The sequence below is a fragment of the Cnephaeus nilssonii genome (assembly GCF_951640355.1).
Source record: "Cnephaeus nilssonii genome assembly, chromosome: X".
Taxonomy (NCBI): domain Eukaryota; kingdom Metazoa; phylum Chordata; class Mammalia; order Chiroptera; family Vespertilionidae; genus Cnephaeus; species Cnephaeus nilssonii.
This window is the reverse complement of record NC_137071.1, coordinates 127,613,690-127,625,835: the sequence shown is the minus strand read 5'-3', so window position 1 is coordinate 127,625,835 and position 12,146 is coordinate 127,613,690. Positions and strand designations below refer to the sequence as shown.

General features: G+C 56.7%; 1 protein-coding gene across 3 annotated transcripts; it reads left to right on the top strand.

Annotated features, from left to right (window-relative positions):
* The first annotated feature begins 872 nt into the window (after positions 1–872).
* On the top strand, positions 873–11,177 carry CDK16 (cyclin dependent kinase 16). Of its 3 annotated transcripts, none has more exons than XM_079764953.1 (16): positions 873–1,249; positions 6,076–6,283; positions 6,773–6,924; positions 7,027–7,152; positions 7,259–7,315; positions 7,413–7,527; positions 8,137–8,231; positions 8,313–8,375; positions 8,623–8,746; positions 8,888–9,008; positions 9,125–9,222; positions 9,304–9,409; positions 9,475–9,538; positions 9,655–9,745; positions 10,841–10,918; positions 11,004–11,177. In XM_079764953.1, exons 2-16 carry the CDS (start codon positions 6,082–6,084, stop codon positions 11,039–11,041), a joined length of 1,530 nt encoding a protein of 509 aa, XP_079621079.1. In that variant the 5' UTR covers positions 873–1,249; positions 6,076–6,081; the 3' UTR covers positions 11,042–11,177. The 3 variants fall into 3 exon arrangements, with proteins under 3 accessions (XP_079621079.1, XP_079621080.1, XP_079621078.1); XM_079764954.1 differs by lacking the exon at positions 873–1,249 and adding an exon at positions 1,279–1,696; XM_079764952.1 differs by lacking the exon at positions 873–1,249 and having other exon boundaries at positions 9,496–9,538.
* Positions 11,178–12,146: the final 969 nt, after the last annotated feature.

Below are 12,146 nucleotides of genomic sequence, written 5' to 3'. Positions count from 1 at the left end.
AAGCAGGGTAGGAGATGAGGCCAGTTAAGTCATGGCCCTGATTAGCTCACAGAAGACTTGTCAGGTACAGTGTTTGCTCATGCTCGCCTAGTATAACCCTTACTGAATAGCTGGTGTGAGCAAGGCTGTCATAAAGGGCAGCCCAGGACAGGCGGTGAAGCTGCTTTGGGCTGAGTCGCAGGGTAGAGATGTCCCGGAAGACCTGCTGAAGGTTGCTGCCCTGTGAGTTGGACTTGGCGGGGAGTTTTACAGGCAGAGGGGTGAGGGATTAGGGCTGTCGGGCAATGCTTTGACACAACAGGCACCCAGTAAGGAAGAAAACCCACAGAGCCAGGAGAGTCAAGGGCAGGGCTCTGGCGGGCAAAGGAAAGCTAGTTGAGAGGTGGCAGGAAACACCAATTTTGGGAGCAAACAAAAGTTTGGAAGCGGAAAAGAAACCCCGGTTTTAGCCCCAAGTCGCAAGCATGCGCAGTGATGCACTGTTTAAAGGTCCGCCTGCCGGAGCCTAGGCTCCACCCCCGTGAGCCGGGCTGAGAAAGAGGGTGGAGGGAGGGTTAAAGGCGGGACACAAGTTGATTGAACGTTCTTTTGACCAATCAGCTGCGGGATATTTGGCCTATGATGAAAGGAGCTCGGAACAAAAAGGAGGGCCCGCCTCCCGGCCACGAAAACCAGGCAGAGGTGTGGTAGGCAGCGAAGCCACGCCTCCTCGGCTCAGCCACGCCCTTCATTCTTGCCCGGCCTCACCCCAGGGAGCAAAGCCGATTGGCTGGGCGACAGCCTCCAAAGGCGGGGCCGCGCCCCGTCACAGTGGGAATAAGCTAGCGGTGTGGGAGCGGGGGCGGGCGGGAGGGAGAGCAGCTGGGCGGGTAAAGGCCAGTGGTTCTCCGGGCTGCCTTTCCCAGAAAAGTCACCTCGCGAACCTTTTAAAGTCCCTGCTTCCCAAGGCACCTGCAGGGACTCGGACTGCCTCCTCCTCTTATCCTTTTCCTCCTTGCAAAAGTCCCATTCGCTATCCTGGGGATGTACCAAGTGAGAGCGAGTAGGGGGGGGCAGCGGTGACCGGTCCGCCGGTCACCAGCTGCTGCCCGCTCGCTGGCAGTTTCCTAGCTAGACCGTCACTGAGTACCAAGCCACCTCTCCCGTCCTCCCTGGAGCCGACCCAGGGCTGGCGCCACATTCCCTGGTGGGCGCGCAATGGCCGCGCCGCCTCCCGCGGCGGACGGGTCTTTGGTACGTGCGGTCCGAGGTGAGTCCCCTCCTTCCCACTGCGCCCCGGCCAGCGCGTGCGTGCGCATGCGCGGAGCGCGGCGCGCGCGGTAGTTGGGTCGCAGGCAGTTCGGCCCTGGGAGCCACCGCGTCGCCGCGAGCAGCGGGCTCCGAGCCGCGAGCCGCCGTGAGCTCTCGGATTCGAAGCGGCGCCGACCACCTCGGGGGCATCGCCCGCAGCGGCCAAGCTCATGGCCGGCTGAGCGGGACGCCGCCGCCGCCTCAGCCACCGCCGCCGCCGCCGCCGCCTCCTCCTCCTCAGCCGGCGGCGGCCCGGGCCCAGCAGCCATGGCCGAAGACTACTGGGACGGGCGCCTGCGGCGAACCGGAGGAGGAGAAGGAGGTCGCGCGGCCTCAGCGCGGGCCGCCGCCCCAGGCGCCTCCGCGCCGGCCCCGCGGCGCTGAGGTTGCTCGCGCGCCCCCGCCGGTGAGCGCGTCACCGAGACGCGGGGTGGGGGCTGCCCTTTCTTCCAGAGAACCCACCCAGACCCCAGGCGGCGCCCGGGGGTGTGGGCTGCACTAGCCGCACGGGCCTCCACCCCGCAGCGAATTGCCCAGAATGCACCAGGGCAGGGGGTCATTCCGGGCCTCCCTGACCTTGGCCCCGCCCTGGGCCCAGTGTGGGAGCTGGGGGGCGGGGGGGGAGGTTGCTCATGGGGTGGGGGGTGATCGAAGGCCTAGAGAGTGTAGAAATGGGTGGCAGAGTGGTGAAAGAGTCGAGGTTGGCTAAGGGGGGGCCTGAGTTTTGGAGGGATCAGAGATGTGTAAGGTATGGGGTCCAGTGTGTGCTAGTGGGGGCGGGGGGTGCAGGAGGGTGGAGGGACCCAAACGTGGATAATGGGCGAGTGGAAGTCAGAGAAGTGCTGACTACGCCAATCGGGTCCTCTGGGTGTTACGGGGCCTAAGGAGGTAGAGGTACCAGGTGTGCTGATAGGGTCAGGGTTTGAGGCCCTGTGTGGTGAGGGTCAGGATGGCGTTAAGACGGTTATTTGTCCATGAGGACTGCAGCGTGTGCTCACGGAGGGCAGCCTGGTGGAAGAAGAGAGTGTTGAGCCTTGCCCATGGGGGTCATAGCCGCAGAGGGTATGTGCGTGAGGTAACAAAAGTCTGGGTGAGGCCCCGTCTGTGCTTATGGGGGGGAGGGGTGGCAGACCTGAGCCTGTGCCGATGGCTGTCAGTTGTGGATGAAGGAAGTGTCAGCCCTGTGAGAGGTTCAGTGTATTCAGGATCAAGACGGTGTGAGATCAGTGTGTGTGTCCATGAGGGCCGGGGATGCAAGACTCTAGGGTGCGCTGAGAAGAGGCAGGGTGATACATGAAGTTGGGGGGACGGCCAATGTGGCTTTAGGGCCTTGGGGGCCCTTCAGTGTGTGCCAGTTGGGGGAGAGGCAGAGCTGTATGAGATCTGGAATATGCTAATGAGAGAATATTGCGAAGACACTGTGCTCTTGGGTCCATGGAAGACCGCGATGTGTTGGGGTTCCAGGGAGTGCGAATGGGGGGCCGAGCTGTTGAGGGTTTCCAGTGTGCGAGGAGGAGGGTCGGGGCTGTGAAGGGACCCGAGTGTGAATCAGCCAGGCTTAGAGCTGTGGAGGAGTTGAAGCAAAGAGGAATAAGGAACAGGAACATGTGAATGTCTAGGTGTGCTGCCATGGATGGCTGAAATGTGTGCTAAGTGCGGGGGGGGGGGGGGTTCGGGCTGAACGAAGACCTGTGTGTACTAATGAGGGTCAGGCCATTATATAACAGTGTGTTTGCCCCTGGAGATAGGGCTGAGGAAGGATTCGGGGTTATAACAGTGTGTTTGCCCCTGGAGATAGGGCTGGGGAAGGGTTCAGGGTTATAACTGTGCTTGACCCTGGAGATAGGGCTGGGGAAGGGTTCAGGGTATGCTACTGGGAGGCACCGTGTGAGGCCCAGTGTGATCTAATAGAGGTCAGGGTGAAGTGAAGGTCTAGCTTGTGCCGATGGGAGGTGGCGGAGACAGGACAGCGGGAGGACCAGAATACGCGGTGATGATAGTCACGTCTGCGGAGGGGTCTGAGCTTGGACGAAAACGGGTCGGGGATCTGCAAGGTTCACTGTGTGTTCATGGGATGTAGGGCAGTGTGAAAATCCAGTGGGTGCTAATGTGGGTCAGCTGTAGAGGGTCCCAAGTGCATGTTAATAGGGGTCAGAGTCACGTAGGGGGAACAGCGTGTTAACGGGGTGAGCGCTGTGGAGAAGCTCACAGGCAGCTGGGCCTGGGAGGGACCCAAGAATGTGGTAGGAGTTAACTTTGAAGGTTCTGGGCTCTGCTGGGGCTTTGTGAGCTGGCGGCAGTTAGAGATAAAGGGTAATTGCAGGTGCTGATAGCAGTTAAAATGCAGAGGGGCCTTCCCGGAGGTCCAGTATAAACGGAGAAAAGGAGGACATTGAGGGCCCAGTGTGTGCTTATGGGAGTCCGGACAGGATGAGGATGGTGTGATCCTATGGGACTTAGAGTGTGACGACTGTGTCCTCAGTGGTTCGGTGTAGTGTGAGGAGGTAAGTGTCCTTGGGTATTATGAGAGGATTCAGGTTAATATGTTCAGGTGTCTCTGCTCACAGGGTCCCACCCAGGGCCCCCCTACTGGGGGTGTTGCATGATACAAAGGTTTTGTACCCCATCTTCCTAAACTCCCCAGAAAACTGAACTCTGGAACCTGTCCAGCCCTTGGAGTTTCCAGTTAGAGGTCATGGACCCGTAGCTCCTCTAGCTCCCTCCTCATTGTCCATCCAGCCCTACTTCTAATCCTCCACCCCCACCCCGCCCAGCTCCTCTGTTCCCTGCGACAGCAGACAAATGGACTGGGGATCTGTGCCATGCAGACACAAGACAGTCTTCGGAGCTGGCCGTACTTCACCTGCCTCAGTCTCCGGGCCCGTGTTGAGCCTCCTGGGTTCTCCGGACGGAACTCATCCTCTTCACTGCGGTCTTTCTACTAGGCTGGCCCCTCTACCCCTCCTGAGGGTGGTGAAGTCAGGCAGGCAGAGGCAGGGTGTGGGGACCGCTGGAGCAATACCTGATTTCAAGGTAACAGATGACCCACTTCTCTCCTCGGATCCAGGCCCAGCCTCATCCTCGACCTCCTATCTAGCTTCACTTCCCTTGGGCCCAGGGCCATCTTAGGCCCTGCTGTGAGTCCAGATGGTTCCTGGGCCAGGTCTTTCCCCCTCCTTGCTGGCCCAGAGCCCAGGTGGAAGCCGAAGGAGGCCAGCCTAAGCCTTTTGGTGGCCCTGTTCCCTCCAGCAGCCCCATCTAGGTGGGTCATCTTCCTGCCGATGCCACCTTGTCTGGGGTTGTTCATGAGCAGCAGGGACTCACTCTGGTAGAGGTTGGTTCCAGGTCCCCAGCCCCCTGATTTCATTCATTTCTGCCATAAGCACTTTTTGAGCATCTACTCTGTGTCAGTCCCTGTTCCAGGTCCTCGGGATATAGCTGTGACCTAAACAGAAATTACTCTGGCGGAGCTGATTGTCTAGTTATGGCGGCGAGGAGACAGTAAACTAATAAGTAGATAGTGCCATTTCTGAGGAGGTGATGAACTCTGGGGGGGTAATTGACAAGGTGAAGGGAGCTCAGGATGGTTGAGATTTTAAATAGGCTCAGAGGTCAGGGTTCAATCCCCAGTTAGGGGGTGTGCAGGAGACAGCCAGTCAATGATTCTCTCCCTTCCTCTCTGAAATAAAAAAAAATACATTTTTAATTAAAAAATAAATAGGGTTATTTGTTGAGGATTACCCATGGAAAAGGTAATTTTGAGCAATGGCCTGAAGCGGGTGAGGGAGTGAACTGTTGTAGAAATCTGGGGGAAGGGTATTTCAGGTATTGGCACGGGAACTGCCAGTGCAAAGGTTCTGAGGTGAGACTGCTGGGTGTGGTTGCAGAACAGCAACTAGCAGTGATTGAGGGGCAGGTGAGGCCAGAGAGGTAATAGGGGTGAATGGGGTCAGACCATATGGGCCACATTGAGGACTGGAACATTTATTGGGGGTGATAAGGGAGATGTGGTACATTCTCAAGTACAGGGGAAATGTGACCTGGCTTATAAAAATCTGGGTGAGACCCTATGAATCCCAACCTGATTGAACCTTTCCAGCAGCCCTCAGGGTAGCTTGTACTCATTGAGATCCCCCCACAACTCCACTTAGTGGTTGTGTCTGGGCCAGACCCTCCTCCCCCTACACCCCTCACTTGGGTAGATCAGTGGCGTAGTCTACTAGTCACCATGACGATGGTTGCTAGGGGAGGTTAGAGGTCCTTGTAGCCATACTACAGAGCAGTCTGCCTTGGCAGTTGGGGGTGATGTTGGGCTGGTGCCGGCGGAAAATGCCATTCTACGGGCGTGCCCAGGGTTATGTCAATTGTTCTGAGGTCCTGGGCAATTCCCCCTCCCCACCCATGGCTAGGTTCATCACCGCCGCTGCACCCGAGAATACCTGCTGCTCCCACAGTGGGGCTGCCCCCATAGAAACCAACATTCCATCGGTTGGACCCTTGCCCTCAGCCATCCACCCAAGACTCGATACTCAGGTGGGCTACTTAGGAGCAGGGTCCCAGGGGCTGGCTGTAGGTAGGCAGGCAGGCACTGACAAAGGTCCCTGTCCATGCCAGGTTTCCAGAAATCCTGAGTGGTTCCAGTACTCCTCAGTGGTTGGGTAGGCACTGACAAAAGTTCATGTCAGTGTGCCTCACTAGGTTGTCATGGGCTTTAGGGGGCCCATGGTCAGGCAGATGCTAACATGGATCCCATTCCCATCTATGCTCTGCGCCCCCCCCCCTCAGGTCGCCATGGATCGGATGAAGAAGATCAAACGGCAGCTGTCAATGACACTCCGAGGGGGCCGAAGTGTAGACAAGACCAACAGTGCCCCTGAACAGATAGGCCTGGACGAGAGTGGTGTTGGTGGTAGCAGTGACCTTGGAGAGGCCCCCACCCGCGCTGTCCCAGGGGAACCGTGCTCTGGGCGGGGACTACTCAGCTCTGCACCAGGTGGGTCTACTGACCACTTCCTCCCCTAGACTGGTTCCCAGGTGCTGCCTTCCAGCCAAACTCCTCTTAGACTTGCGTTCTTTTCATTTCCATTTTTTTCCCTTTTGTTGGCTTGCTGCCCAGGCCTTGCCCCAGCTCCCCTAAGCCTCCTTTTACGCTTCTCCACTCTGCCAGTACCCTCAGGCCCCCTGGCGCCTGCCTGCCCTGGGTCTTTGGCTGCCTCTGCCTGCCCCTAGCCCCAGGCTAGCCACAGTCTCAGCTCACCCCTGGAACCTGGTGTTCCGCACTAGGTGACTATTCCCCCTGCCCCATTCAACCTTCCTGTCCTGTCTGAACCTCCGTAGGCCTTGCCACCCTCTCCCTAAGGGACCCCACGCTGCTCTGGGGGCCATATGCACACCTGTGTGATGAGCGAATGTTGTTGGGAAGAGGGTGTACTGGGGCTCCTGACTCCACCTGGCCTGCCCTCCCCCCTGTTGCCACCACCAGAGATTGTACATGAAGACTTGAAGATGGGGTCTGACTTGAAGATGGGGTCTGATGGGGAAAGTGACCAGGCTTCAGCCACATCCTCAGATGAGGTGCAGTCACCAGTGAGGGTGCGCATGCGCAACCATCCTCCTCGCAAGATCTCCACTGAGGTGCTTAACCCTCCTGTCTGGTGGCGGGGGAGGGGCTGGAAAAGAGGGTTGGACCCAAGGCGGTGGAGCTCATGCTCCTGTTTCTCCCGTCTCGCCTGCTAGGACATCAACAAGCGCCTCTCACTACCAGCTGACATCCGGCTGCCCGAGGGCTACCTTGAGAAGCTGACCCTCAATAGCCCCATCTTCGACAAGCCCCTCAGCCGCCGCCTCCGCCGTGTCAGCTTGGTGAGTATCTGCTATTCCTGTCCTCTTCCTCCTCCTCTTTCCCTACCTCCCCTCCCCCCTATACCCTTCCCTGAGCCTGCTTCAACCTGTGTCCTTTACTCCACAGTCTGAGATTGGTTTTGGGAAACTGGAGACCTACATCAAGCTGGACAAGCTGGGCGAGGTGAGGGGCAGCCAGGAGGCCCAGGATGGGGGTGCGGATCAGTGGGAACTCCCTATAGCCTCAAGCTTCTCTCCTATAACTGTTCCTCATTCGCCAGGGTACCTATGCCACCGTTTACAAAGGCAAAAGCAAGCTCACAGACAACCTTGTGGCACTCAAGGAGATCAGACTGGAACATGAAGAGGGAGCACCCTGCACCGCCATCCGAGAAGGTACAGACATCCGGGAAGATCTGCCCCAGGCTTGCTGGGCATTCCCCATGGTGTGCGCACACCCCCCCCCCATAATGAGACTGGGGGTTCTGGTACTTCCCTCCTGATACTCGGGGCTTCATGAGAAAGTGCCCATCACTCACATATCTAGGTAATAATCAAGGTAACCAGGAATCTGGTCCTGTTTGGAGAAGAATTGGAAAGCAAGGTTCTTGCTTTGGTTCCGAGGACATCCCTGAAAGTGCTCTCCAACTTACTTGATACAGTAGTTAGTCAGAACATCACATGCAATGATTTGAGTTGCATCAACATCGAATGTGCAAACTCGGTTTCATCTGAAGCTACAGGCCTGAGGGTTGGAGCCAGGCCCCTTTCCAGAAACCAAAAACGGGTTTAGGAAATGTAGTGTCACACAATCCTGGGGCTGCAGTCCCATGTTCTTGTTCCCTACTCTTCTCTGAGCCTCAGTTGCCACATCTGGAACATGGGGACATAGCTTCCTGGCATCAGGTGGGCTAGCGCTGGTGGCTGTGAGTCACCACTCCAGACTGCACAGGGAGAGAAGGAAACCCTGACTCTTCTCCCGTCCCACCCCCATGTTTCCTGCAGTGTCCCTGCTTAAGGACCTCAAACATGCCAACATCGTCACGCTACATGACATTATCCACACGGAGAAGTCCCTCACCCTTGTCTTTGAGTACCTGGTAAGGTTGGGTGGCAGTGAGTCCCCGGGGGAAGTTGGGTGATGGCCAGACAGGATGTGACCCTCTGTCTTCTCTCTTCAGGACAAGGACCTGAAGCAGTACCTGGATGACTGTGGGAACATCATCAACATGCACAACGTGAAAGTGGGTGTGGGGCAGCAAGCAGGGGCACAAGGGCCACTCACTCACCCCGTCCACCCCACAAATCCCCCAGAAACGACGCCCCATTTGGCTTTCTTGCTGGGAGCCATTGCAGGACATTGGGACCCTGTCCTCTTTGTGAGACAAGGCTCTGGGCTCAGTGTCTGTGTTTGGGAGGGGGAGCAGTGCCTGTTGGGAGTCAGGGTGCCGGGTACTCTTTGACCTCCGCCTGCCTTTCCTGGGTCCCCAGCTGTTCCTGTTCCAGCTGCTCCGTGGCCTGGCCTACTGCCACCGGCAGAAGGTGCTACACCGAGACCTCAAGCCCCAGAACTTACTCATCAACGAGAGAGGAGAGCTCAAACTGGCTGATTTTGGTACCCTCGGCCTTCCCTTCCCAGAGATCCCCCCCAGCCTTACTCTCCCAGCCTCCCCCTTCCCCATGACCACCTCCTCTCGGTCCCCCAGCCTGCTCAGGACCACCTCAATCCCAGCCGCCCCTTCTCGCCACCTCCCAGGTCTGGCCCGGGCCAAGTCAATTCCAACGAAGACCTACTCCAATGAGGTGGTGACCCTGTGGTACCGGCCCCCCGACATCCTGCTCGGGTCCACAGACTACTCCACCCAGATTGACATGTGGTGAGGACAAGTGGAGGTGTGGCAGGGGCCGTGCAGGGAAGGGGGTGGCTTGGTCACAGTGGCCCACCACCCGTCAGCTGCCTCCCCATTGAGTCACACTGTGCCCTCCCTGCCAGGGGCGTGGGCTGCATATTCTACGAGATGGCCACAGGCCGCCCCCTCTTCCCGGGCTCCACGGTGGAGGAGCAGCTACACTTCATCTTCCGCATCTTGGGTGAGGAGACGGGAGCCCTCAGAGGTGGGGACCGGCAGCGAGGCCCTCTGAGGTGCTCAGGGTCATGCCTCTTCCCACCAGGAACCCCAACGGAGGAGACGTGGCCGGGCATCCAATCCAATGAAGAGTTCAAGACACACAACTACCCCAAGTACCGTGCCGAGGCCCTTTTGAGCCACGCACCACGGTGAGGCTGGTGTGGGGGGTTGGGTGTGTGTGAGGGCCCGAGTGCCCAAACTCAATTTAAAGCAGGTCCCCTTGTCCTTGTGGTAGACTTGATAGCGATGGGGCTGATCTCCTCACCAAGCTGCTGCAGGTGAGACCACTTCCTGAGTCGGCCTTGGGGCCTGGGGGTGTGGGGAAACGGAGCCCCGGGGTGGGGAGGAAGAGAGGCTTACTCTGTGAAAGTGTCAACACTCCCCCCCCCCTCAGTTTGAAGGTCGCAATCGCATCTCTGCAGACGACGCCATGAAACACCCATTCTTCCTCAGTCTGGGGGAGCGGATCCACAAACTTCCTGACAGTGAGTGGAGCTGGGGAAGGGAGGGCCGGGGGGGGGGGGGGGCCTGTGGGAAACAGGACTGCTGTAGACAGCCGAGCAGGTGGTGCAGGGCTCTGCTACATCACCTCTAAGGGGGTACACATTTGTTCACGTGTGTGACGTGTTTATTACAAACAAGTTGCTTAGTTTTCAGTTCCTTTTACCTTTCATGGAAATTTCCAAATATACATAATAATAGGTACAGTATCACTTTCCCTTTTTTAGAGTAAACATTTTCTTGTAAAGTATGTACTGAGAAATGCACAGGTCATAAGGTATACAGCACAGTGAGTTTTCACAACACACACGTGACTCAGGCCTACGGTCAGAAAACAGGATGTGAGAAGCTCCCCCAAAGTGCCCCAGGTTCCTTCAGATCTTCCCAGCCTCTCCCCAAGGGTTACCACTAGATGGACTTCTAACAGCTTAGATAAATTTCCCCTTCCTTGTACTCTGCAGAAATGGAATCATACGGGGTGTTCTCTTCTTACATCTGACTTTTTAAAACTTTTTAATATGGGCGTTTTTAATTAGATATGTTCATGTATTAGACCAAATACTAATATGAGTCCCCAAGTTCTCTATCAGGTCATCAACTCATGGTGAATCTGGTCTAACCTATATTCCCTCTGATTATTTTGAATCAAATCCCAGACATATTATTCACCTGTAAATGATTTCAGCATGTATCTATTAAATCTTTTTTTAAACCTAACAATGTCATTATTGCACCTAAAAAAACTTGGCCCACTTTGCATATCTCCCCATTGGACTAATCCAAATCAAATCCCAAACACCATCCAATCACCTAGAGTTAGGTGATAATTACAATACCATTATCACACTTGAAAAATTAATAATAAAAAATAATAATAATGCTTTCTTGGTGCCATGTAATAGTTCATATTCCATTTTTCCTAATTGTAGCTAGTTTTTGGGTGGGATTATTTCACGGATGAAAGTCAAGCCCCTCAAAGAAAAGGCAGCTTTTTCTAATTCCCCCCGTGGGGCCTCAGGGGAGGTGGCTCTGGATGACCCCATGGTCATTTCCTACTTCTGTCTCCACTCCACCCACAGCTACTTCCATATTTGCACTAAAGGAGATCCAGCTACAAAAGGAGGCCAACCTTCGCTCTTCGTCGCTGCCTGACTCAGGTAGGTGTGGCCCTCGCCCTCTTCCCTGCCCCATCCATCTACCTGCTTGTTCACCAACAGCCATCCGCTCTGCTTTCGCCCGCAGGCAGGCCAGCTTTCCGTGTGGTGGACACCGAGTTCTAAGCCACAGACCCAGGCCCCAGCAGGCAGCAGCTGGAGGGATGCCACACCCCTCACAGGGCAGCCCCCAACTGCATCCTCCCTGCTTGCTGCCTGCCTACCTGCCTGATCATGCTCGCCTGCCCACGTGTTCCCTGCTGCCTGTCCAAACATCCATTGGCCTGTCTGCTGGGTGCTAACAAAGCTCTCATCGCTCCTTCACCTGGTCTGTCTGTCTCTCTCTCTGTCTTAGTAGTAGCCGGCGGACAGCATGGCCGTGCCAGCCTCCCACACTGAGGCCAGGCCTATAGCCCTCCCCATCATACCCTCCCCCAGGACCACTACTCCATGGCCAGCGAGGGGTCCGGCCAGCTCAGGCGCGGGATCTCAACTCAGACAAGATGTGGCAATGCCTTGGGTCTGAGGTTCCCCCTGCCTGCCTTCCTGCCTGCCCCACCTGCCTCATGTTGTGTGGGCCTTTTTTGTTTCATTCATTGTTGGTTTTTTTTTAATTATTTTAAATGAGGTTTTCATTTTTTAAATGCAATATCTCTGTACAGACTGGCTGGGCCCCACCCCCCCGTGGCCCTCCCAAAGTATTTTGTGCAATGAAGCCCTGCCCCCAGCCTTTCCAAGGCAGGGACACAGCCCCTATTCAGAACCCTGACCACCCCCAGATCCTGGGGTTGGCTAAGGGCAAGCATGCCTCGACTACTCGCCTTCCTACACACACACACACACACACACACACACACACACACACACCCCTATCCCTCCCCACCGCCTGCCATCCCAGGCTGCGGGGGTACCTGAGGACTACTGGAGACCCTGGGAGATGGACAAGTGGGGGCCCCCACTCTTTCCTTCCTGCAGTTCCATAGTTGGGGCCTCCTTCCGTCTCAGGGTCTCCCCAGCCTAGCCCTCTTGCCCCCCATCCCACTCGGTGCTGTTGAGTAGGGGCCCTGCCAGGAACTGACCAACTCAGCGAGGAGCCATAATGTGTCTATGTGCACAGGCAGGGACGGGCATGTGGGGGGGGGGGCGGGTTATGCCCAGGTGTTAACCCCTAAACCCTGGGGAGGGGGAGGCAGGGCAGGGACAGTCTCTGGGGTCAGTCCCAGATGGGTGG